General features: G+C 41.5%; 4 protein-coding genes across 9 annotated transcripts; 3 read left to right on the forward strand and 1 right to left on the reverse strand.

Annotated features, from left to right (window-relative positions):
* Nucleotides 1-1,330: 1,330 nt before the first annotated feature.
* Nucleotides 1,331-6,588, forward strand: LOC133958900 (DNA ligase 1-like). The gene is made up of 8 exons (XM_062393927.1): nt 1,331-1,597; nt 2,111-2,163; nt 2,246-2,322; nt 2,684-2,733; nt 2,820-2,994; nt 4,046-5,308; nt 5,409-5,509; nt 5,967-6,588. The coding sequence occupies exons 1-8, from the start codon at nt 1,490-1,492 to the stop codon at nt 5,997-5,999; spliced, it is 1,860 nt and encodes a 619-aa protein (XP_062249911.1). The 5' UTR covers nt 1,331-1,489; the 3' UTR covers nt 6,000-6,588.
* Nucleotides 6,589-7,087: 499 nt separating this feature from the next.
* On the forward strand, nt 7,088-12,099 carry tmco6 (transmembrane and coiled-coil domains 6). Of its 2 annotated transcripts, none has more exons than XM_062394130.1 (13): nt 7,088-7,254; nt 7,740-7,846; nt 7,938-8,050; nt 8,552-8,735; nt 8,865-8,969; nt 9,185-9,276; nt 9,416-9,532; nt 9,669-9,783; nt 10,272-10,452; nt 10,613-10,707; nt 10,858-11,025; nt 11,356-11,490; nt 11,582-12,099. In XM_062394130.1, the coding sequence occupies exons 1-13, from the start codon at nt 7,164-7,166 to the stop codon at nt 11,597-11,599; spliced, it is 1,521 nt and encodes a 506-aa protein (XP_062250114.1). In that variant the 5' UTR covers nt 7,088-7,163; the 3' UTR covers nt 11,600-12,099. The 2 variants fall into 2 exon arrangements, with proteins under 2 accessions (XP_062250114.1, XP_062250115.1); XM_062394131.1 differs by having other exon boundaries at nt 9,672-9,783.
* A 2,464-nt stretch (nt 12,100-14,563) lies between these two features.
* On the forward strand, nt 14,564-20,411 carry LOC133959252 (uncharacterized). 5 transcript variants are annotated; one of them, XM_062394370.1, is made up of 8 exons: nt 14,564-14,681; nt 16,644-16,697; nt 16,848-17,005; nt 17,172-17,282; nt 17,860-17,916; nt 18,029-18,175; nt 18,315-18,428; nt 19,357-20,411. In XM_062394370.1, exons 3-8 carry the CDS (start codon nt 16,874-16,876, stop codon nt 19,408-19,410), a joined length of 615 nt encoding a protein of 204 aa, XP_062250354.1. In that variant the 5' UTR covers nt 14,564-14,681; nt 16,644-16,697; nt 16,848-16,873; the 3' UTR covers nt 19,411-20,411. The 5 variants fall into 5 exon arrangements, with proteins under 5 accessions (XP_062250354.1, XP_062250357.1, XP_062250353.1 ...); XM_062394369.1 differs by lacking the exon at nt 14,564-14,681 and adding an exon at nt 14,693-15,545 and having other exon boundaries at nt 15,631-16,697; XM_062394371.1 differs by lacking the exon at nt 14,564-14,681 and adding an exon at nt 14,693-14,889.
* Nucleotides 20,412-21,731: 1,320 nt separating this feature from the next.
* Nucleotides 21,732-25,760, reverse strand: aldob (aldolase b, fructose-bisphosphate). Its single transcript, XM_062394368.1, has 9 exons — nt 25,603-25,760; nt 24,089-24,201; nt 23,792-23,997; nt 23,649-23,703; nt 23,250-23,410; nt 23,076-23,159; nt 22,780-22,954; nt 22,253-22,452; nt 21,732-21,972 (listed from the first exon to the last, which is right to left on the reverse strand). The coding sequence occupies exons 2-9, from the start codon at nt 24,198-24,200 to the stop codon at nt 21,877-21,879; spliced, it is 1,089 nt and encodes a 362-aa protein (XP_062250352.1). The 5' UTR covers nt 24,201; nt 25,603-25,760; the 3' UTR covers nt 21,732-21,876.
* Between the last annotated feature and the right edge of the window lie 737 nt (nt 25,761-26,497).

The following is a 26,497-nucleotide window of genomic DNA, read 5'->3' on the forward strand; positions in this document are numbered from 1 at the left end:
CTCTGTGGTTGGTGGATGTTTGTCCAACGTGATGAGATGTAAAGGCTAGAGCTGAGTCCAGAAACCAATAGCCACAAGAGAGAACGTTAAAACGGTAGCCAGAAGGGACAAGAAAAGGTGGTTTATTTTGAGACTTACCGGATAATAGTGGTGTTCATTATGAGTCCGTGGTCTGTGTTGGCTCATGCTTTTCATTTCTCACCTTTTAGTGTCGGCACAAAATCATCACATGGGGGTTTGCTTTACTCACTATAGAAAACATGTGCCACAATTTAATTTAGCTTGAAGCATCTTTTAAAAGGACAGAATACAAACACTGTCAAAATATGATGAATCAATTTGAATATCTTTTAATCCATCCATCTGTATGTATTATCTATGTCCACTCCTCTATGCAGTGGAGCACAAGAGTCTCCATTTAAATTGTGTGAGCTTGGACTAAGGAAGAAAACAATCCAGAGCGAGTTCCAACTGAAAATAAGTTTATTTTCAAGAAATAAAAAGGAGGTTTAAGTTTAGGTCCAGTAGTTTTTGCCTAAACCTGCCGGCAAACAAAAAAATGAACCTATGGACAGGGGTGAAAACATAACCTCCTTGGTGAAATGGGGATAATGAGGCGGACCAGGACCAGACATTCTCCTTTAAACTATTTCACAAGAGGCCATCCAATGATTTGCTTTTTAGAGTTTTGAGTTTTCTCTAAAGCCAGAGGGTGTCATTCATTCTGAGCCATGGAGAACTGCCCGAAACCATAAAAACCTTGAAACCAGAAAGTCCTGAAGAAGCAACCTTGAGGGAGAGAGATCAGATCACTACTTCGTAATAGAGGTAATAGCCCAGTCCTTTCTAGTTGATCTTACCAACAGGACTGATCCAAATCCTTCAAGCCTTGACTGGCTGAAGGGAGTAACCTGTTTGATTTCCTTCCTGTGGCAGGATGTGCAACTGAGCAGACACACAGGAAATAGCATCTGAAAGTTACAGTTAAAAATAAGATAAAGTAAAGGGATGAAAAGGGAGAGGAGTCTTTGTTGGTTGTTACGAATGAATCAATATAATCCTATGGCCAATGTGACAGGACAATGCTTTACTGGACCGGTTCTTCATTAAATTGTTTAAAAATTACATAATGTTATATATTGGGTTGACTTGTATTCGAACATTATCAACAATGTTTACAACATTACAACCCACAGAAATCAAAAACTTTATTAAAATCGAGCATAATCAATTCATCCTGGCGCCAGGCCTGATGGGGGTGTTTGTATGGGTGGTTGCTGCCTTGTTGCGCCACCGGCATACTACAGCTCCCATAGTGCATTGCAGCAGCAAACGAAACTACTTCCTCAGTTCAGAGTGCAACACGGATACATGCGGGTTTTAGTTTCCGAAGATATTTCGATTTGAAAGATGTTTCCAGTGTTAATATGAAAATCCTCCCAGTTGTTACTTCAGCGCGTGTATTTGTCTTCGTCCTCGTGTGTCGGAAATGTCCGTGAACGCATCACAGCACAAGCTGATCCAGCTGATCCACCGACACTTGAAGGAGCATGGTTTCCCTGCAGCTGCAGAGGAGCTGGAGAAGCACAGCACACAGGTCACACACAAACACACTCTCACACAATCATACACTAACTCACACACTTGCCTTATCGTAACTTAAAATTAACCTTGAAACACGTGTTTACCTTAAGTTTTCATTATAGGGACTTGCTATTTGTCCCCATAAAGAGGACAAGTCCCCACAAATGTGAACAGCTTTCGATCCCCACAATATACAGTAATACCTTGACCACACACACACACAGACAGGTGATCAGACCCTCTCCCACCTGTGGAGATCACACGGAGCACACATGAGAAAAACGTCATCTGAAATTGAAGTTGATAATTTGTGTCATTCACATTTTTTATTTCTTAATTTGCATTACATAATTCCTGGAATGAAGACCCACGCTGATGTGATTAGTATCATTTGTGCCTCTATTGCTAGGACAGGTCTCCTGAGATAAACACAAAATAAATCAAAGTTGTGACCGATGCTGCAGGACCAAATAAACTGTCTAATCAGTGTGTGTTTAACTTTGCAATGTTTTTATATTGTCTACAGGAGAAGACAGACGTATCTGAGTCGTTACTGGACATCTACAGTTCGTGGTTAAAGTGAGTGTGATGTCGCAATCTTTCTCTTCAGGAAGTCTGTAGCTGCAAGGTGATTTACATTAAGTTCTGTTTTCCCTGACAGTGACTCAAAAAAGAAGAAGAAGTCTGCCTCAGCCAAGCGCTCCAAATCCCAAGAACAAGGAGGGACTCCTGTCAAAGGTCCGACTCACTAGTTTCCCCAAAACCGACTTTAATGTGCAGTGCTGAAAGTTAACATGATTCTGGGCTTGAAATATTTTGAATAGTCACATGAAATTACCATTTTATTGTTTAAATGATTTAGAATGTTTGCGATGAAACCATGGTAACTCTTTAAAGACCTTAAATTCAACAGTCCTGTCTAGCTTGTGTTTTTCCCTCCTTTTTTCTTTTTAAACGTAAGGATGCTTTAAAAACGTTCAATGTTTTTGATTATTTTTTCATTCAACCTGCTGGTACATCTTATTTATTCACTGAACAAAAGACAATCAGGTTTGGGCAGTTGAATACATTTTTTACACATTTGTTCATGTTTTTGTAGCAAAGAAAAAGAGAGAGAAACTGGGGACGAAAACAGAGACGCCCAAAAAGGTGAGATTTTATTATTCGTTTTTTTTTAAATTGCATCTGTTCTTTATCTACAATAAGTTGACTGTGTTTTCCTGTTTTCCTTTAAGGCCGTGCCAGTGAAAAGAAAAAAAAATGAAGGAAAGTCTCTTGGAAGTGATGCCGAAGCCAAGAAATCAAAGACGCAAACCCAGGACAAAGTCGTGTCGGCTGGTGGAGACAATTCAGACTCTGACAGCAGCCTGGACGAAGAGAAATGGAAGAAACTGGTGCAGCAGTTGACAGGTGTGTGTGCGTGCGTGTGTGTCTGTTTGATAGAGAGAGAGAGAGGTTCAAGGGTTTGTGGTTGCATACGTTAAGAACTGGTGGCTGTGGGGTGTGCTAGAGCCATACAGTTCGGGACTAGGTGAATCAAGATTGAACCTTCTGTATCCTCATGAACCATCTCCGTCAAACCGCCCTGTAAATCCTGTGATGGACCGGGTGGTAGTTGAACCCAGTGACAGATCAAACACACTCAATGTCGAAACACAACTGCTGCAGTGAAGACTCTGAAGGTACATGCCACCCATGTTGTATACCTTATAAACACATTATACAGTTGGAGAGCGGTCACCAAAGAAGTACATCAGTATTTTGTGTATTTCTGAACCTGCACTGATCCATCACTTCTGTTCAACAACATTGTAATGAATTAGGTATGTGTACTCCACTTCAGATAAGTCATCTCCGCAATGACATTATTAACTAACTTTTACAATTTATTTTTTTTGCAATTCAGATTTTACTGATCTGATCTCTCTCAATTCTGTTAGATAGCAACATACTGTTTAGATACATATGGAGCTGGAGATTTTCAAATGGATATAGTAACCATTTCTCTTTGACCCATATTCCTAAGCCACAGAGCTTGCCCACAAGTTCAAACTTCAGTAGCCGACATCTACTTTAATGGCGATCCGAGAAACCTGACATTTCAGCTCCACTGCTTTGACATAAGCAAATCAGCACGCCAAATGTTCATTAAGACATGTGTCGTGCGGAATGACTCAGAAATACACAGGTCAAAACAAGTCCCACTTCACTGGAGTTAGTTACGGCTGATGTATTGGTGTTAAAAGAGAAATGTTGGATGATGGAGAAGGTTAAGAGGAGTGGAAAGTGCAGGGAATGTGGCAGATGAAAAGAGGTCTCACTTAAAAGGAGAAAGACCAGCAGTCGGAACAGAACCACCCATGAACGAACGTCGCCACAGAAAATCTATGTTTTCTTTTAAATGATGTTGCCACATGGCCATGTTTGTTCAATGTATTCACCGTGTTTACCCTGTCCGCAGAGGATGACATAGCCAAGATTGACACCATCAACTCTCTGGATTCCTCTGCACCGCAACCCAAGAAAAAGAGAGTCAGAAAACCCCGGACGAAGCCTCCAACCAAAACCAACACTCCCATTCTCACACAGATTGACGGGACAGTTGACAAGAATGAAATAGAGATGCCAACAAATAACAAGAAGAATAGCAGTCCAAAGAAAAAGATGGCACCTGCTGCCTCCTCCCTCGCCCTGAGCCAAGAGCAAAGCCTCAACGCTGCTGAGGACACACCGACTCCATCCAGCGACTCTCCTTCAAAACAGACGCCAGCGAAAGAGAAACGGAAAGTCATCGAAGATGGTGAGACAGCGTCTGAGCCCAGAAAGAAGAAAAAGAAGAAGAAGAAAGAGTTGAATGAGGAGAAGGTGGAAGGGAATGCAAATGACGCTGGAGGAGACGGACAAGAAAAAGAGAGTGAAGAAGAGAAGGAAAAAAGGAAAGATGCCACAGAGCAAGAATGTGTTGGTAAATCTGTGGAGGAAGAGAAGAAGACAAAGGGGAAAGAGGGGGAGAGGAAAAGGAAGGAGAATAAAGAGGAAGCAATAGACACAAATACAAATGGATATGCTGCCAAAGAGGACATTTCTGAGCCACCAGAACAAGTAAAGAAACCCAAGAAAAAGAAAAAGGAGAAAACTGATAATGAGGAAAAGCCAGGGCAAATAGCCGAAAACAAAAAAGTGAAGAAGAAGAAAAAGACACCTGAAGAAAATCCAGAGTTGGCAGCTCAAGAATTAAAACAAAATACAGAGCAGACTGTTGAAAAGAAGAAAGAGAAGAAGAAGAAGACAATGGACAGTAAGGAACATTCAGAGAAAAAAGTGGAAGAAGATAAAGAAACTATGGAGCAGATCACGGAAGGAAAGAATGCAAAGAAGAAGAAAGATGTGGTTGCTGATGGTGAAGACAATTCAGAGCAAATAGTTAATGAGAAGAAAGAGAGGAAGAAGAAAAAGGAAAATCCAGAGCAGATTGTTGAAGAAAAGATAAAGAAGAAAAAGAATAGAGCTGATCAAATTGATGTGTCGGAGCAGATTGCTGATGAAAATTTAACGATAACGAAAAGCGAGAGCTTTGGCGGAGGGGAAACGCCAGAGCAGATAACTACAGTGAAGAAGAAGAAGAAGAAAAGGGACTCTTCCTTGGAAAATTATTCCGCTGACGCAGATCCACTACCCCAACCCGTCTTTGAGACACCCAGTCCTCCAACAGAGAAGAAGAGAAGTACGTAGATAAATCCCACCAGTCGAGACAAAATATAACCTTTCTGTGTTTGTAAGTTTCTGTTCACTCAATTCAATGAACTCATTTGTCATTCTCTCAGAGAAAAGCAAGTTGAAATCCCCCGATGTCCTCGAGACGCCTGCAGGTTCAGTCCTAGACACGACGACAATAGAAACACCCTCCATTGACTCCCACAAAAAGGTATCACAATACTGTACCCTGCATTAAATGTGTTATAAAACCCGTTTTGTAGACATGAACTCTGGAAAATGTCCAGAAAACTGCATCTGGAAATTATTATCTGGACTCTGTTTTTCTAAATTTGACGTCGACGTCTTCTATGTGTTTGACACCTTTTCCAAACAGAGATTTTTGTATTATTTTAGTTTTTTCTATTTCATATCCGTTGTCACATGTTTAAAATGTCATCGATAAACCCACAAGCTCGTTGTGAATTCTGCAGACATTATCCTGATGCATTCTCCAGAGTTTTGAATAGGGAGCTGGAGAACGTACATCTCTCTGGATAATTTCTTGAGTGCATGTCTACAAGCAGCTAAATTTATGTCATTGTTTGGGGTAAAATGAAAAAAAAATTTGTGCCAGAGGATAACTCTTCAGATCCATTTATTTTCTCCTTGTCTGAAATTTTCCACAGAAAAGGAAATCCTCCAAGAACGCAGAGTCATGAAGACGTTCTTTCTTCATCAGTGCGCAACCACAGAATAAAGTCAACACATCCTTACCACCCAGTTACCATTCATGTTTTAATGGTTACAATGATCACTTCAAAATGGAAAGATGGATCACATTTTTTATTTTTTTTATTTGGGTACCTTTTTTATTTGATTTGAAGTTTTTACCACACAAAATGTGGCATATTGTGCTAAAGATGTCTTTGTTTGTTTTTTTTTACTGTGTTTTGCATTGTGATTCCCATTTTAATGGCTTAAATATGGAGAAGGGGATGGTAACTGTTTAATTGAAAGGATGATCCCTCTCAGGATATTAGTGATATTCATTCACATTGAGCCGAGTCGTATCTATTGAATCTCATTCTCCTTCAGTCTACCATGTTAACCTAATCTGAACTAGAGGGGACCTCAGAAAGTAGAGATTTTTTTACAAAAAATAAGATGGAAATTGTGTTAAAAGTGTTTTTTGGATGAAGGTTGCATGTTTTTTTTTTAAAGAATTTTGTAACTGTTTGATAAAGCCTTCATATGAACTCTGTAAATTATGCTTTAATACAAATTAAATGCTATAGATTTTGGAAACCATGTCTGAAGTGTTGTTATGAAAAATAGATGGATGGATGCGTAGGTGGATGGATGGATAGATAGATAGATAGATAGATAGATAGATAGATAGATAGATAGATGGGTAGGTAAGTGGATGTATATATAGATTGATTGATAGGTTGATGGATGGATAGACAAAATAGATGGGTTGGTAGGTAAGTGGATAGAGATATAGATTGGTGGGTAGATGGATTGGTGGATGGATAGATGTATAGATAGATTGGTACATAGGTGGATGGATATAGATTGGTGGGTAGATGGATTGGTGGATGGATAGATGTATAGATAGATTGGTACATAGGTGGATGGATATATAAATAGATGCGTAGGTAGGTGGATGGATAGAAGGAAAAAAAAACATCTTTCTGTACAATACCGAGTCTCCCATAAGAACCCGCTGGGTGGCGCTGCAGCAGCTGTCAAAGGGGCAGAGGAAACAGAAGAAGAATGTCACAGCCAATCATCATCACTGGGGAAATGCATCACTGATCACAACATGGCGAGCTAAGCAGTGTTTACATTCAGTCTGTGGACGAAGCGGAGCAGAAGAGAGGATGTGGAGGCTGAACAGAGTTCGTCACAAAGCGGGTCGACAGGGCGGCAGCTCCGAGGAGGTCCGCCTGAAGAGGAGGGAGCACGAGAGAGGTTTGCTCCTAATGTCGCTGTGCTTTTAACTTAAAGTCCGCGGTGATGGTGAAAGTTCGAATAAAGAGAAGCTGAAGACCAGTTCACGCTTCTGTTACAGTTTTCTGTTACAATAAGCTTCTTGTAAAGCTTATTTACAAGAAATGGAACCAGGCTAAACTTATTTGTGTAAAAACTAGTAAGTGTACGCGATAAACAGTATGTACATGCTAATGGTAAACTAGCGTTTATTGCACAGTATTTGCTCAAATGAAGATTAAACAACCACCCACAGTCTTTAATACCAGACGATAAGACATTAGCTATATATAGCAATTGATTAGACTATGCTTAAATATAAATTCATATTTAGTTTTGTTATTAACACTAAACTGATGCATCGTACAGCGACTGTAAGCTGAAGGCTTGTAGAACCACTTGACAATAAACAACCAAGTATAAGCTGCTTTCATTACACTGAAGTTTGTCCATGTTTGTTGCTGTAGCACTGAGACAGGCCCGCAGAGACAGACAGCTTGTGAGCAAGAGGCTCCTGCTGAATGAGGATGAGGAACAGCCGGAGGTCACCATGGACACCATGTCAGGAGAACAGGTGACAGAGAGACGATCGATCGATTATTTGTCAGTATTTTTTATCAAATGAGGGATTGTGGGAGATTTGAACCTTGTGCTCAATTCCCCAGGAAGTGGTCAGCTTGCTCCACAAACTTCAACACAGCGGGCCTGAGAGGGAGACCCACCTGAGAGCCCTGAGTAACGCTCTCCGTGGCCCTTCAGCACAGCTCAGCTTCATCAAGTACAGTGGTCTCGACGCATGAAAGCCGCTTTCAGACATGAACTCCGGAAAATGTCCAGAAATCTGACATTTCATCCCCTTAACATATGAAGAACGTAGCAGGAGATTGTCGGGGTCACATACATTCACAATACCAATGGGGCTACTGGGTACAGAATGCAGGGACCAGGACATAACATATAGAACATGGTACGGATATCACACATTTTCTCTCACAGCACAGAAACACTAGAGTCGGCTCTTATCACCAAAAGCTCTCGAATCTCATCGTCTTACAAAAATTGAGGTCTGCGTCTTCCTTATGTGCCTTGTGCACATTTTCCTGCTTTATTCTTAGATGGGCTCCAGAAATTTTTCATGGGGACTATCAGGAAACATTGTGGAAAATGTCTGGACTTCAGTGCAAGTCTGAAAGCAGCTCAAATCATGTAAAGTGATGCTATTGTTTGCTTTTTTTAATCTCTATCATGTGACATGTCTGTGTATATTTCTTCTTTTAAGGCAGGAGAATAGTATGCATCTGCTGGTAAGTCTCCTCACTGGCTCTAATGCTCAGTGCCGTCTCCATGCTGTCCGTTGTCTTCATGAGCTGTCTCACTCTCCCCACACCAATGTGGCCCCAGCCTGTCTGCCTGCCACCCCTTACCTGCTCACCTACCTATCTGGCCAGAGCACCAAGTTCACGGTTAGTAGCTACTCATGGCAGACAGTGTGTAATATTATCAACTTAACGTGTTGAGTTGATAATACTCAACAACTTAAGTTATTATTAGTTATTGTTTTACTTTGTGTGTTTGTATTCTTGTGTACACAGGAGCTGTGTCTCTACACGTTGGGTAACTTATTCCCGGACAGTGATATTGTGAAAGAGAAACTCCTGGCCCAGGGAATCATACCAGCTCTGGCCAGCTGCCTAGAGGTAAACAAACAACATTCATTGGTTCTTTAACATAGTAATAGCAGCTCAGCTTGTGGCTGACTAGTTTCGATATAATCTAGTTTAGATTTAAATATTATTTTGTATTCAACCCAGTGCAGGACTCTACTTCACTGTGTAATATGTCATTAAATGTTAAAGATAAATATAAATCTGTTTGTGATTATCACCTAAACTGGTTATTTTTTTGTGTCCAGAACCAGAGACATAATCTGTCCGTGGTGGAGGCGGTGGGGTTCACCCTCTCTCAGCTTCTGCAGGCCAAAGATGCAGCAGAGAAAATAATCCCGTAAGCCCCTCTTAACTGCAACTCTCAATTCTCGACTTGTACTGCTCTATTACAATTTTTTTTTGCGCATATTTTGTCATGCTTTACTGTCATTAGATGCTGTGCTCAGTTGTTCCATGCTCTTCCTCTGTGTCTGCAGGCAGGTCCTGGCCTCTAGTTTACCTTCACAATTGCTATCAGTCCTGACTCCAGACCCAAACTTTGGCCTTGCACCTGCTATTGAGTGTGCGTGGTGTCTCCACTACCTGGCATGCAGGTAGGATATTCTCAGCAAGTTACAACCGTCTGTTTATATTTACAGATAAAAAGATGTCATTGCTTCACAAACAATGTGATTTCACTGAGCATAATAACAAGGATCTGCCTCTCTTCTCTTCTTATCCTATCTGAAGCAGTGAGGACAACAGAGAGCTGTTGGCTCGTGGGGCCCTGCTGCAGTGCAGTTCTTTGTTATTGTCACTAGGTGATGCTGTCGCTGAAGGAAAGAAAGAAGAAGGAATGGAGTTGGTATGGACGTTAATGGATCAAACCCAGCATTTCATAATCTGTTTGTTCAGTTTAACTCCCTTGCTTTGTTATGGTTTGTTTGGTTTTGTTTGCATTATTGAAACATATAATGTGTATCAGCACTTTATCACAAGTATATCTTGTGTTTTCATATTTTGGTTCATGTCAATGAGGTATGATAATCAGCTTGCAGAAACTTGTAGGTAAATATTCAGATATTTATTTAAAAAAAAGATTGTTTTCTTTATGCAATAATGTCGTAGCATGCATTTAAGAAAGAGTTCTACTTGAGATCAGTTGTTGATAACAGCTTTTTATTTGAAAAGTAAAATGCTTGGTTGTTTCTTATCAGTATCAGTGTAGAACTGCCTTTCGAAGTTATCAACCTCAACACATTTTACCTGTGAGAACCACCTATACGTGGTAAATGTCATTAAACGCTTAGGGTATAACCTGTTAATGGTCCTTTATGTGTTGTGCATCTTAAGCTGGTCTGTCCGGTGCTGCGGTGCGTGGGAAACCTCCTGTCCCTCTGCCCAGTGGACAGCCTGAGCACTCAAGTAGGCGACGTACGACTTGTGGCTGCTGTGTGTGTACTTCTTCAGGCCTACCCACACACCCAGCCAGCCTTGGCCAGGGAGAGCGCCTGGGTCCTCAACAACCTCACAGGTAAGACTGCTCTGTCACTGTTTCATGCAAAACCTCGTTTTTTTTTTAATTTGCGGGGAGGGTTTCTTTCTTTTCCCACTTGGGGATACCTGGATTTATCAGGAGTGACTGTTTTAATCCTGATTTATACCAATGCCTTTCCCATCAATTTCTGTTCCAGCTGCCTCCAGTGATTTCTGCTCTGCTCTACTCTCTCTCAACTTGGTCCCTGGACTTATCCAGCTTCTGCCTTTCTCTCAAGGCATTAATACAATGGTAAGTGAAAGCAAAGGCTAAACTTTGCTTTGTAATATTTCTCCACAGTGGCAGATGATGGTCATATTATATTTTTTATTTGAGGCCTGTCTTCCTCACACTCTTGTACAATGTTACAGCTAATCTCACTGGTCTGTGTCATCTTGTCAGGTCCTCAGAGTTCTAGCAAACATCGCACACAAAAAAAAGGAGTTCTGTGTCCAGCTGGCCCAGCTTGGATTGGTTTCCACACTCTGTGCAACACTTAAGATGGCTGACCAAGAAATGGTGACCCTCAGTCTGGAGGTCCTCTTCCTGCTGGTCCTCAGCACACAGCAGGTAAGAAAGTCTACCTCCCTTAGAAGACATTGTCACAAAAGGCCAACTTGAAGTGTTGTTGTCAGTGCAAAACACAACAGTTGAGTCAGTGGTTGGTGTAGAACCTCTATCTTCGATGTGTTATAAACAAAAACATGTCTCTGCAGCAGAAGTCATGCACCACATTCTGCCACAAATGTAAAAGGAAACCTCCATAATATGTTCATGCCTGAAAATGACCTGTGTGAAACAGCTAATGAGATTATGCCGATTAGCTTGTATTCGTCAACTGGATGTGTACCATCCATTACCAGCGAGATCTCATAGATGCTGGTTGCTCTTTCCTTTTAGGTGGCGGACGAGTTTGTGAGGCTTGGTGGAGTTTCACTGTTGGAAGCCATTCAGTACAATAGTGAAGGAGAGATGAGGCAAAGAGCAGCATACCTCCTGGAGCACCACCTACTGACCCACTCATCAGACCTCACAGTAAGACTTTTATTCTTACAGATTTTTCTGTTTGTTGAATTGAGACGAACTCAAAATTGAAAAATGATTCATTTGATCTGCTGTGTTGCAGGTGGACAATGTCCTGTGATGCTGAGTTCACTCTCTCACACACACACACACACACACACACACACAGACAAACACAGGATACAGTGAGGCCATGGGGACACACCTAATGATACAGGACAACGTCTTTATACTTTCACTTGTGTGTGCTGAGAAACAGATGCTATTTTTATATTTAACAATGATGATGTTTTACCATTGGATATCAGTGTTGTTAATAATGGGTATTTTTAATAACTGCAACCATGAAGTAAAGTGTTTTTATACCTCTAGATTTAACCTCAATCACAAAACTTTTCATAAAATTGAATGAGAGAGAGTAAAGAATTATATTTATGCACTATAATGTGACTATATGTATAACTGTATGGGACTTATGAAATGAAAACTGACTTTAAATATCTGGAATGAGGGAGATGAAAACTACCTTTTTGTGATGCTGGTGATGATCATGGATTTTAGATATCAGCCAAAAAATCCAATGCAATTTTACTAATAAACATCTTCAGGAAAAACATGAAATTGTGGTTTTGTGATCATTTCTGAGGGTTTTTATCTCAGGTTGAGGGGTCATAGTTTGCTCTTTTTTTTTTACTTTCAGGTAAAATAGGTAATATAATGGCGATAATATACAGAAGCCATTGTTGGTTTACAATGGCTGTATGAAGAGAACGACTTCCAGGACTCGCACTGGACTTTCCTCCTGAACAATCCCAACGACTCCACACGCATGTGCACTGGTGACACACTAATATTAATTCCATCTTAATTTGTAAGAAACATCAACATTTTCCCAGTGTCAAATTCCGTTCCCTGGATGTTCACTGGTTCAGAGTTGATCTGGAGGCAGTTCCGCTGGCACCATGTTATGAAGTCCTGGTTTAATTCTCTATACTCCCTGTCATCACCGGCTGAAATGAGGCCGACGATTGCAGAGTCGTCAGAGAATTTTTGCAGGTAGCAGTTAGTGGAGTTGTATGAGAAGTCCGAGGTGTAGATGGTGAAGAGGAATGGAGCTAGAACGGTTCCTTGTGGGGCCCCGTGCTGCAGGACACCAGGTCAGACTCACACCCCCGTATCCGCACATACTGTGGACAGTTGGTGAGGCAGTCCAGGATCCATGCGGTGAGGTGGTGGTCCACTCCGGTCTGCTCCATCTTGTCCCTCTGAAGTTGAGGCTGGATGCTGTTGAAGGCACTGGAGAAATCAAAGAAGATGATCCTCACAGTGCTTCCAGCCTTTTCCAGGTGAGAAAGGCATCTGTGTAGCAGGTAGATGACAGCGTCATCCACCCCGATGCCAGAATGGTAGGCGAACTGGAGCGGGTCCAAAGATGAGCTCACCAGGGGGCGGAGGTGTACAGGGACCAGCCTCTCTAGCGTCTTCATCAGGTGGGATGTTAACGCCACTGGTCTGTAGCTGCTGAAGTCCTTGGGTTGTCACGTGCCCCACCCCTACCTGTTCACTAACGCTTTGGACATTTCAATACTTTCTCCTCAGGAGAGACGCTGTCTAAATCGAATGCTTTCACCATGCAGCTTCCTTCTACCAAGTTGTGTAGTTATTGGTCCAGTAGTTTATTACATACACCTGTTGACTGACAAATCAGAGATGAAAACATAACCACCTTAGCAGAGGTAATAAAATCTCCATGTATTTATCAAGGAAATGTCACCAACATTAATAATTATTAGAAACACAACAGGAAATTAAAAATAGAATGAAATGTTTCGAGAATATCTAAATAGTTGACGGGTAATTTTCTATTGGTCGACTTATCAATTCATTTATTAAAAGCTAATTTTCCCCTGCAACTTAGTCTATAGGGTTTTTATACTGTGTTTTATTTACATTGTTTATATTTGTTTATTTTTGTCGTGGACTGATTGCTGGTTGTACATCAAATTGTCCTTGAAGGATATTACAGATTTTCTTTTATGGACAACTTTAGTTAATCACAAGCTGCACAAACCAAGCTAGAGCAGCAAGCAGGCTTCTGTGCAGATGTGCGCAGTAGGCTTTTGCGCAGCATGTGCGCAGTGGGCTACTGCGCAGGATGTGCGCAATGGGCTTCTGCGCAGGATGTAAATGTGGTAAATGATGCTGGTCTTCACAGGAGGTTATGTGTGTGTGTGGCCGCGGAGCCTCCCGGTTCTTCCCTGTGCAAACAGCCCAAGTATTTAACATGGGCGAGGAAAGGAGGCGGACCGCTTTTCGCAGCGCTTCTACCTCCGGTGGGTCCCCGGGGTTAAGAGAATGATGGTGTGACTTAATGTATGGTTTTAAATAGCATGTTTCACGTCATGAGAAATCAGTCTCCTATGTCGCCTGTACCAGGTGCCGCCCCTGTCACTGGTTATCTTGGCTCGCTGTCTGGCCGGTAACCAGCCGTCCGGACCGCTCCGTGAATAAGGAGATGTTTCTTTACTTGGAATGCGGCCACACTCTATTTCTCGGATATACAGCAGGAGAAACACTTGCATCACCTCCAAATGGTTAGTCACTTCTCGTTATACACACACTTTTAGCGTCTTGCCCACAATACCCAGGTGCACTACGTCACACACTACAAACTTTCCTTAAAGGGGCAGGCCATATTGCAACACAACAGTTCTCGGTCTCGTATAAAGATGGCAAGAGAAAGCAGAGAGGGATTTTTACACACTGTCTGATAAAGATTCCGACAGTAAAGGCAAGGGGTAGTGATGGATAAGGTTTTCTTTAACAAGTTAAGTCTTTCATTCTCACTTTCCACCTTAAAACTATGACATGAACTGAACTATGAACTAGTTCAGAATTTAAATGGTGAACTATGAACGTGAACTATTCATGTTTACTTGTATGAACTGAACTTTGAACTAGTTCATGAGAGGTGTAAACTTTCACAACACTGGGACACACATCCAGCCGATGGAGGGACACACATCCAGCAGATGGAGGGACACACATCTAGCAGATAGAGGGACACAAACCCAGCACATAGAGAGGAACACACACATCAGATGAGGGACACACACTCAGCAGATAGAGGGAAGCACTCCCAGCAGATGAGGGACACACATCCAGCAGGCAGAGGGACACACCTCCACTTGCCAAGCTCTCGGGTACACAACCCTCCAAAAACGCTATTTCGGTTGCGACGGAAGATTTCCGCTGCCACACGCATCCGTCTGTGTGTGTTGACGCCTCTTCACCGAGGACTGTTTTACCAACAGAGCCCGGCATGAGGCTGTGTTTGCGGCCAGGCTTCTGCTGAGAGACGGGGCTGATCCCTCACTAAAGGGCCGTGACGAAGAGCCAGAATTAAAACCCGTTAGTGACACACATCGGTTTAATATTTGCTCTCGATCTAGAGTCGGTCAAATATCTTCTGGATAAAATGTCAGCACAGGCGGTGTTGTAGCTTGTAGCACGTTAGCTCCCGCAGCTAAGTTGGGTAAAGTTGGCGCAGCTAGCGGTTAGCTAACTGTGATTGCACACAACAGTGCAGAAGAGTCATGCACCAGTCTGTCTTCTTTTCTTTAACCCATACAAGTCATGGTGTTATTTAAACAGCTTTAATCTAGAACCATCCCTCAAAGTTGTGTCTTCATCCAGTTGTTATATGCAAATTAGAAGCAACTCGTGAAACCAGCTTGACTCGCGAACGAGGAGCTGTGTTGTTTCCAACGTGATGAAGATAAGTAATTGTCATTGGGAGTGGATGTGATGGAGACGCAGCTCAGAGGGCAGCTAGCTCCGAGACATCCCCAGGCAAACACTCATCGTCCCTCAGACCAGCTATTGGCCGCACGTGAGGCACTTTCCCTCTCCATGTCTAGGGTTAACGTGTGGGAAAAAGGATCCACCCTCCTCTTACTGCAGCTACTGATACAAGACAACCACACAATGATTTTCACAAGCAAGTTATTCATGCATCAACTGCTACCATTTATTTTACTGGTGGATCCTTCAGCCAAGTCGCAAAGGTGTTATAGACACTCGTGTGTGTGAATCCAAGTCTGACTATAGTTAAACAATTACATTTAAAGTTTGCTCTGCTGTTGTTTTTAGGTCTGCAAAGCCACGAGTCTTCAGATGTTCCAACACGACACCTTCAGGAGACATAAAATAATGCTTCATCATCCACATATACTTGTTGTTTTTGTTTAAATTATTAATATTGTTTACACTTACATTTTTCTTAATAAAATACTTTAAGTTATTGCTTTGAAATTGGCAGATATGCTGGTAAACTGAAGGTAAAACTAGATTCCATTTATAATGACATTTCTTACTGCATAGTTGTCAAGGGTCCATGAAATCAGTACATTTTCTGATTGAATATAGACAGGAGTCATTGGAAGGGTTATGTACAATTTGCAGAAACATAAATTGTAGTTGTCTCAATATGTTTTTTTCACCGAATAGTCTGTCATCACTGTAACACAGCAGAATTGACAAATGCTAGACTGTAATTGCTTTCTGTGCGCATCTGTAAAGCCTGTTTCAGATTGTGGCATTCTGGATCCTTTAACGTGGGAATTGGGCTGTGAAAAGTTAAATATTTATCTATTTTTTAAAAGCATGGGAACCCAAGACAAAACAATTACCTAATCTACTTGATAGATATAGTTTGTATTTTGAAGTGTGTATGCATTTAAGAATGCAACTTCTTAATATTTTTTCAAATCTACTGGTCATATTTCTATAAAATGCAATGATTTGACATCCTAATTAAAATTGTAGGTCGGCTCCATCTTAAGACATGTGCTAAATCCAGGAACATGAACACAAAGGTTTTCTTAGACCTATAAACATTTATTAATTTATATAGATACAAAAAATGAAAATGAAATAAAGCTTTCCTCATTTAACACAATGAGATCATCGCTGGCTTCACCCCAGGCAGAGAGTTCTGTCAGTGTATTCATGTCCCAGTATATACAAACACATCGCAGTAGGATTAAGCTCTGATTTAGTGGCTGTAGTGTGGAACAGCCTCGGCCTGCAACTTCCCAAAGTGTTCAGCTCCTCCCCTTCCCCTCAAGTCTCAAATTTCCTCACTTCCTCTTTCCCCCCTTTAGCATTCTCTTCCCGTTATCTTTCACACTCCTCCTCTGCCTTACAACAAAAACAAGGTGGGTCACTTCATGTTGTTGCTCAAACCCCTTTAATCTTCTGCACACTATGTTTTGCCTGCTGCAGAAATGGGCCTGTCTGGAGTCATTCTGCTTTACCACAGTATTCATCTGGTTTGATTAACTCTTGCTTTCTCCTCCCACGACCAGACACACCGTATATAGTTTTATTGGCAATGGAGGGCCCTGAGCCAACAACTAGAGCGACAGCAACAGCACAAGATGGGAACCATGAGGCGGACCAGCAGCTGCTGATGACCAGCAAACCTCTGCATAGATTCATCCAGAAGGAGCCCAAGGTTCTTGGGGTAGGACATCAAACATTGCAGAGCCACACAGAGCTGAGATCATGGACAGTTATAGTCACTCATGCTCTACGTGTTATTCATCAGTAGATTTACACAGAGAGCCACGGGCACAAGTGTCACTCTGCTGTAGGTACAGTCAATGCCTCCTTCCTCTTCTCCTTTCTAGATTGTCGTTCTGATCTGTGGCTGTGCAGAGCTCCTGATGGGATTTCAACTGGCGTCTGAAAGTGTGCAAAACTCTTGTGCAATCTACATCCCCTTCTGGCAGGGAATACTGGTACCTAACACTCAAGTGTTTACCAGTGACATGCTGAAAATGGAGAGATAGTCTACTTGAATGGTTGAATATTCACTAATTTCATTTGCTTAATTACCAACTCAATGCATAGTTAAGAGAAGCACCTAAAATCCCCTGAAAACTGGGTGACCTTTCTGTAATCTTTCCAAGATTAAGATGCAAAGATTGATACCACTCTTTTATTTCATGTATTGTAACGGTGAAAGGATAAGCAACCAGTTTTCAGGCTTTACATGAAGACTGGAAACAGGAGTAAAACATTTAGCCTGGCTCTGAAGGAAGATAAACTCTGTCTACCAAAGCAGACGACACATCACATACATTTCTTTTCTGGTTGTCTGGCAACCTCACGATGATATTAAACATGTTTAAGTCATAGCATCCAGACAAGAAAGTGTCAAATGTTGGTTCTGTACTGGAAAATACACATTCCAGTACAGTTTTACACAGTCTTAAACTTGATGTGTGATCTACGATGGTACGTCATGCAGTTTTCCAAATATATTTGTGAACAGGAGAACATGATGCTCATGGTTTTTTTGTTGTGTTTTTTAAGTTTCTTGTCTGTGGAGAACTGTCTATCTACACCGAGATACATCCATCCAAGAAGATGGTAGGCATATTTGTGCTTTTATGTCCTAACGATGTACTTTATTGTGTCGCCAATCAGTCTTTCTTTCTTTTCTCAATGACCCATTTCATTTTGTTGAACTCATCTTTCCCAGGTGACTGTGTGTTTGGCCATGTATGTGGTTTCCATCTTAGGGGCCGTAATCTCCATTGGTTTCAGGATCTACTACTTATCCTCCCTAAGCTACCTTAAATACATGACAAGACACGCAGATGACAAGGACTGGGCCAGAGGCAGAATTGTGAGTTACAGCACGATTGGTTGGTTGGTCGGTTTGATTGTTGATTGGTGGTTTTGACTAAATAGATGAGATTAACATTTTCACAGTTGTATGGATAACCTCCCCCCCCCCCCCCTTTCACTACCTTCTATCACTTTAGGAACAGCTGTTTGGTGTTGAAGGCTTGCTGTTCACGTCCTCTCTGTGTGTGGCAGGCATCCTCATCTTCTTGTCTTCTGTCGCACGTTTAGCACTGAAATCCACAAACACGCAGGTAATGCTCCTTCTTTTCTTTTTTTCGGAAATTGTTTCTAAAATAAGAGTTGAACCAGCACAGAAGTTCCAGACAACCAACACAAATGAAAAAGTTAATATTAGAGCTATATTTATCCATTCATTAGGGAGCAGGTGCCAATCCCAACTGACATTAGGTCAGAGGTGGGGTACAGCCTGGCCATGACACCAGTATATTGCAGGTCCAACATATAGATTCAAACAACGATTCACTCTCACATCTACACGTATGGTCATTTTACCGTCTCCAATTAAACTCACCCCAATCTGCATGACTTTGGACTGTGGGAGGAAGCCTGAACACCTGGAGAAAACTGGCACAGACACAGGGAAAATATAAATAGAGACCCAGGTGGAACAGGGGTTCAAACCAGAACCTTCTTGTTACTTTTTGGTGCCGTAAACGTTTGTTTTCCTCCTCTCACATGTTGTAAATATGATCCTCAGATGCAGTTGATAGTGTGAAATTGAGACTTATCACAGTAATATCAGTGTGACTCACAAGGTCTTTCATATCATAACTAGAATCTTAGTATTTTGGCCTTGACTGGCAGCAAAAACATTTAGGTCCAGACCGACAACATATGACAGAAAACAAAATATATAGGTCAGAATTAATTACAAATGCTTACTTAAAATAATGAATACAATTACTAATACAATTTTGTATCATATTTCATCATATAACAAACTAATTTAGACCTAAAAACAGCTCAAGAGCAACTAAAGTAAAACCAATAATTTCATGAGACTCACACATATAAAATAACCAGAGACATCAGCAGCCAGAGGAGCCCAGATGTCATTGATCACAACTATATTATATACCAGTTTTGTGTCAGTTATCATTTCATTGCCTTATTGTTTCCCTGCTATCTAACCGGTCTCCACTTCAATATCTCCAACAGGTTATTGTCAGGTGCATCCCGGCGCCAGCACAGAGTGACGCAACACCGAACTAAGATCAGTCTTTTCCAATCATTAGTCTACTAATATTTCATATTGTTTTCCTGCAGTTCACGTAAACATATCACAATTCTCTAAAATATATATCATGTGAATGATACACCACCTAGTGGCTTATATTGTACGGTACATTACAACTTGACAGTATGTGTAACAGTGTATGGTGTTAGCACAGATGTCTGACAAAAAAGAAATCCATTACGAAATCACAGTTGCTTTTTGTAAAACTTTTTTTGAATGCACACATTAAGGGGACCACAGTTACTAATATATTAAGGGAGGCATAAGTGTACTTACTGTATAAACACTTAACGTTACTACATTAACCACACTGCACATTAGACTTTGAATCAAAGCCTGCAAGTTAACACTCTTACACAATGTTATATCACTATCACCTCATGTTATAGTGATGGGTTTAAAGGGAAGACATATATTTACATGGAGTAAGTAGGTGTTAGTACCTTTTGTGTTTGCTCCACAATCACATGAAATCCAACAACGAAGGTTTTTAATCTAAACATATCCACCCAGTAAGAGTTTCAACAATGTATTGTGGACACTTTGATATTTCTGATCAGCTGCATCATTAATACAGTATTTTTGGTGTTTGGGCCGACTCTGATTTAAACATCCTCTGTGCAATCCCCTTATGTACATTTAGCCCAAAGACAAATAATATAGAATCATAATTAAAACAGTATTTGGTATATTGGAATAGATTTAGGTTAGAATCTGCTTGCAGATTGTTCATGATCACTGTTAGCATATTCCTAGCTTAGCATTTGATGTATATGTTTATATAGTTCAAATGTTCGACATGACTGTGATATAATGAGCCTGGAAACCTGTTTACATCTTTTAATCTTCGAATGTCTACAGAACAGATTTGGGCGGGGGTCACCTTTCAAGTAGCTTAAGCTCTTAACTATATTTGATGCAATAAATGTGATGTTTGTTGTTTGTTTAATACAGAATAAAGAAAAAATGATGCTCAGATTGATGATCATATATTTATTCACAAATTAATAGTTATGCATAGACAGCACTGATACATACAGTGAACCATAGTAAATGGAGGACAGACTCAGTAGTTTTTATGTGAATGTGTGCGTTTTTATATTTGAATAGTTGGACATACAGATGAAAAAAACTGATCAGCAGAAGCATTGATTGGGTTTGTCTGTGTTTTTCAAAAAACTGATTTGTGCCATCCAGACTCTAGACCTGTGGTTGAAGTTTCTAAATGCTTTCATTATTTCCCCACAGCTATTGTGTAAGCACGATGGCATCAAATATATTTCCTTTTCAGACTCCCCTTCTCCATTTCCCTCAGCAAACAAGACTTTACTCCACAAGCACAGATCAAATTGTTTTTGCTGCAGGTGATTTTGAACTGCATACACACTTAGGGTTTCTACAGGTGTCAACAAGTCTAATTTAAAACTTAAATGTAATATATGGACTTTTAGACATATGTCAAGTAAGACAGGAAATATCAGGGTCCCAGAATTAATTACACTTTCATGTAATTGAAGATAAGGAGAAATAGTCTGAGAGAATACACTTTTAAACGCCATCTCTCACACTACATGCAGAGACAGTTGGTACCTATAGTCATTCCCATAAGGAGGCCAAGTGTACTGTGATCAATTCTGACCAGGGTGTTAGTGGACTATCAGTTATCAGTTCCGGGGTTTTATTACAGCTTGATAATATCTAATATCATTGAGAAAGTGTTGCAACACACACACACCCCACAAACTATGCATGAGGTAAAAAACGTAATTAAGACCTACCTCTGGTTCAGGTTCAAAAATGTTTAAAATTGAAATATCAATTACCCAAGTAAATTAAGGTTCAGCAAACCAGAAGTTGAAATAGTGAAAACCTACCAAGTCCTACCCCCTAAACATATTATATAATACCCAAGTATATTTAATATACATACATATTGTGATCTCTTTCTTTTTTTTTTTTACAGTGCTTCGACACTGTTACTTTAAATCTGTTTTTCTATTACTGCTGTAACAAGTGAATTTCCCCATTGTGTGGATAAATAAAGAAATCTAATCTAATCTAGTATGAAATAGTTTAACATGTTTAAGACTTTTAAAAGCCTCAAATTGAGCTGGATGTTGGGAGTAAGGATGTTCACCGGATGGATCAACAGTACATTTAGTCACAGAGATAATCATGTGGTGGTGCTAAAATGTTTCAAGCTCCATGCACCCACAGACACACAATTAGGATTGAGGTTGTGAAATGCTCACAGACCCCCCCCCCCCCTAAAAAAAACACACAAACCACCATGAACAACATTTTGGTCACTTAATTTATTTCCAGTCATGTCACTGAGCGAAAGAGTGCAACATCACAAATCTTCCCCTGGTGTTGGTGGTACAGAGGAGACGCGTTTGGTCCATGTGCATTTTTATGAGGAGGTTTAAAGTTCACAGTATTTAATAGACATAGCTGGCCGTGTGCAGAGATTGCATGGAGGCTGCGTCAGCGGAGCCGGTGGACTTGTACTCTCCTTTGGAAGCCAGGCCATTGATCTGCAGTAAGCCGCAGAGGATGGAAGTTAGGGCAAAGTCAATTCAGCGTGTTAATAATCAGCCAGGTTAGCGTTTCCACATTGGTGCAAGACTGAAGAGACAAAAACCTGCTTTCAACAAACAATCACTGACTACTCACTGTTAAGTTGTGTAATGCAAGATAAGAGTTATTTAGTATACAGTTCTGTGCACAGTCCATCACTACAAACTGATAAGTGAGAATTATTTATTGTAGTTAATTGGTCATCAATAACAGCCATCCGTGCCTTCGGAGACTAACCTTGGCCCTGGTGGAGAAAGCTTCCTGTGAGGCTGCCTTGTTGGCAGGTTTGCCCGCCCAGGCTGCAAGAGCAGAGGCCTGGAGTGCACGGCCGTAAGAGAAGGTCAGCTTCCAGGGGCGGTGGAGGGGCACCTGGTTGATGGCGTTCAGGTTGAGGGACGCCTCCTCCTCACTCTGGCCTCCAGACAGGAAACAGATGCCTGAAGACACAAAGGAAATGTTACATGTATTTAATTGTCTGAAAAACTGGTTGTCCACACATTTCTTAGGCCCTGTTCAGACCTGGTGTTAACTAACAGACTAGTTTTGGGCTATAGTCCTAAGTTAACAGATGTTGGTGGATGACGTTTGTTTGGTTGGGCGCATGAGAGAAGACAGATTGAGCAGAGCCAGGATGGGCTCCTGTTGCACAGGAAACCTCAGAATGTGGTCCAAGTGATGGGATCTCAGGAGGCTTTTGGGTGCGGCAGATGTTATAACCAGGTCTGAACGGGTTCTTAAACTGGTGGGTAGAGCTGGACTCTCACCTGGCACGGCAGCAGGGACAGTGCGCCTCAGAGCAGTCACTGTAGCCATACCAACCTCCTGAGGGGTGTACTTAGTGGTGCAGGAATGTCCAGCTGTGACCATGTTGGGCTTCAGCAGAGTGCCCTCCAGGTACACATGGTGGTCAGACAGGGCCTTGTAAACAGCAGCGAGCACCTGAGGAGTCGGATTTTAATAAGAGACATGATTTAAACCATCATCTGCTGGGAAACTAAACATATTTTACTGCTGGTGATCTTGTAATTTTGAAAACTAAGGCCAGAGGTGATGGTCCGACCTTTTCTGAGACATACTGGCAGCGCTTCAGGTCATGGGCTCCGTCGGGCAGAATCTCTGGCTCCACAATGGGCACCAGGCCATTCTGACGGGGTATATACAGTCACGTTAAGATGAGTGCGTCACAAACAGATAACACTATACAAGATGAATTCATCTTCCCGCAAACACACACCTGTTGGCAGATGCTGGCATATCTGGCCAAAACATTGGCGTTCTCTGCGATGGCCAGAGCTGATGGGCAGCCATCGGAGATCTTCAGCACGCACCTCCACTTGGCGAAGTCGCAACCGTGCTTCTTGTACTGGGCGCAGCGCTCCGAGAGGCCGTCAAGACCTGTGAGAAACACTCAGTTACTGAATGTTGGCGGGTTCACATCCAGTAGGTGTCCATAGTGTATGGTTTTTCACATCACTTTAAAAAGCAGAACAGGTCAATCCAAGTTGTTCACGGTTGGATATGCTATTGCAATTGTTTTCAATAAAGAGGTTCTAATTAATTTGCTAAAACATTTAAATATTGATAAAGAAAAAATGGTTTTCATTCCAGGTTTTGCCTCTTGGGTCTCTGTTACCTTGTGTGGTGGTCTCTCCATCGGTTCCATTCAGACCGGCTGTGCCTTTGTCCACCTGAAGAAACACAATCAAAACATCCATTAGTCTCTAGAGCTCCACATGGGAATCACCCCAAAATGTGTCCCGTCAGCTGCTTTGTGACCTTGATGCCGACAACGATGCCTTTGTCCTTGATGACTTGGGGGAAGAGCTTGCCGCTGTCCGCCTTCTGGTAGAGTGTCTCGTGGAAGAAGATGATCCCACCAACACAGTTGGAGTCGACGGTGGAGAAGAGAAGGTCGCGGAAGTAGCGGCGGTGCTCCTCCTTGTTCTCCACGTTGATCTTCTCCAGCCGCTTTCCCATGGTTCCTTGAGACAAGAGGGCGAAGAGTTTATTTCAGACACTAGCTCTGCAGTCACCTCTTATCACAGAAAAAAAATGGAATAACTTGCGGCTCACCCGTTGATTCATCTGCTGCCAGGATTCCCTTTCCTGGAGCCACGATTCTCTGAGCAATGTCAGAGAGCTCCTTCTTCTGCTCCGGAGAGAGGGATGGGAACTGATGAGTCATCCTGGAAAAGACAAGACAAGTTTTCTCACTGACAGGTTTAGAAACTCCTGAGAGCTGTAGTAAGTATGAGGAAGACTTGATATTTTTCTTCCACTATCAAACACAAAGGCCTGTGACATCACGCCTCTCTTGCGTCACCTCTGTAAATATTTGTCCTGCAAGAGGGAACTTTGGCCTTTCAACCAGATAAGTTCTGCCGCTTGATGTGCAAAAGAAGTTCACAGTTCACTTCGGAAGATAATTTATGGGCAGCACTATTCAATAAGTGATCGTGTGGAGGAGGGCGACACAGGCGGATGTTTGTTTTACTCTGTGTATTTGCAGAAAGGACATGCTGCTGCAATAGTCAGAGGAGACAATTGACAAAGCCAGTAGTGAACAGTAATTTAGTACATTTCTTTAACTTCTCTAATAGCAGCTCTAGCTACTTTTAAGATGTCGGTCTAAACCATGCATCTCCAGATGTGTTGGTGGTGAACGTTTGCGATGAACTGTTCTTTTACGTAATAAGAAAATCTTAAATCAACGTCAACATCCAAAGCCTCTCGGATCAGCTGGAAAATGCATTGTCACAAAGCTGTAAAGCAGTTTTCTCTAGGCAAAAGTTAACTTTTTATAGGAAATTCACAAATGACACAGCGACACAGGGGGGAAATGCAGCAAGAATGAAAACAAAAATACTTTATACAATGAAAGTATAAATATTTATATATATATATAAATGTTTTTCTTAAAGTGCAAATTATACAGAAAGGGATCCATTTTGTGTTATTGTCCAATTCTTTGTAACATACGATGTGTTAAACATGCAGCAGGTCTTTCTTGAATTATGGTTTTTATGATGTTCTAAGAATATGATGCATTGCTGTAGATTGAACTACCAGGGATATAAATTACTTCAAATTAGTTCAAACATCTACACTAGTAAAAAGCAACAGACACATAAATGCATCAGGAATATTAAGAAAAAAACATTGACTGCACTTAATTAATCATTTTACTTATTTATCCTGAACTATATTTAGGTGAAAATACATTATTTTTACTTTAGTGAAGTTTTGATGCAAAACTTTTAGGTGTAAAGATTTGTGTTGAAAGTGTTCTTTGCCTAAGTAAACGATCTGAACACTTCTTCCCTTTCAAAAGTGATATCACCACCAACCCTTGCTGCAAAAGAAATGTTCGATCAGCCGATTGATCAGCGTAACTCGATCACACGGTCTTAACGAGCTGTTCGTCCATTCTGTAAACTTTGCACCTCTGAATACTGTGAAGCTCGGATCAATATTTACACCACGCTGCGCAAACATGAGGGAACTGAGGAGATGCAGACCACTTCTGCAGAAGAGGGCAATTCCATCTGAAACTTTTTAAAGTGTGCAAGAGAATAACATCTTCTTACCTGAGAGATGTGATCGAACGGCAACGAAAGAAATCAACTTAGCAGCCTCCCGGTGAGAGAGAAGGCCGAGCCCGGGACACGGGACTCTATTTATCGGCAGCTCGGTGGCTACGTGCTGCGGAGGAGGCGCTCGTGATGTGGTGGGGGCGTGGGGCCGCTGCGTAACGCTATTGGCCCGGCCAGAGGAGCCAGAGAGGGGCGGGGGGTTCCTGTGGTGGTGTGGCATCAGTGTGCTCTTTGTGTTTTTTTGTGTGTGTAGACGTTTTTTGGGGGGGTCGTACAGGGAGAGAGAGAATAGCACAGGGCGTGTATGTGTGTGTTGAGAACAGGAAAGGAACATGATGTTTAGTTCGTCTGGAGAGAAAGGGGAGGTTTGCATCACTCAGATCTGACACACCTCCTGTTTTCTGCATTCTCTGCAGACTGTTGCAGCTCTGAGAGGAGCCATGTAATGTCAGAGGCCTGTTGCATAATGCTGCAATTCCGGTTTCTTTGTCCTGCACAAAGTGTGCATCGCAGCAGCAGATGGGATAGAATGCCTGGTAGTCTCGTGTTGCTGTATCATAACAGTTTGTACTTCCAGTGCTCTCAACAAAGTCAGGGAATGGAGTTGATTACATTCCTGATTTTGTCCACACTGTCATCTGTGCCACAAGAAAGCCATAGCAATATACCACGCTAAACCAAATGGGGCCCATATTAACCATTTACCATGCTTTCACATCCAGATTATTATGCAGATTTTTAACTCAACACAAAGTGTGGTTTTTATTTATTTATTATTTGTATGCATTTTGTTTAAGTAGTGTGCAAGTAAACAAAAAATTTAAAGCATGAGTTGTAACTGGTTGTAATAAGATTTGACTACATGTATTAACTTTGATTTCTGTACTTG

The sequence above is a fragment of the Platichthys flesus genome, chromosome 8 (genome assembly GCF_949316205.1).
Source record: "Platichthys flesus chromosome 8, fPlaFle2.1, whole genome shotgun sequence".
Classification (NCBI taxonomy): domain Eukaryota; kingdom Metazoa; phylum Chordata; class Actinopteri; order Pleuronectiformes; family Pleuronectidae; genus Platichthys; species Platichthys flesus.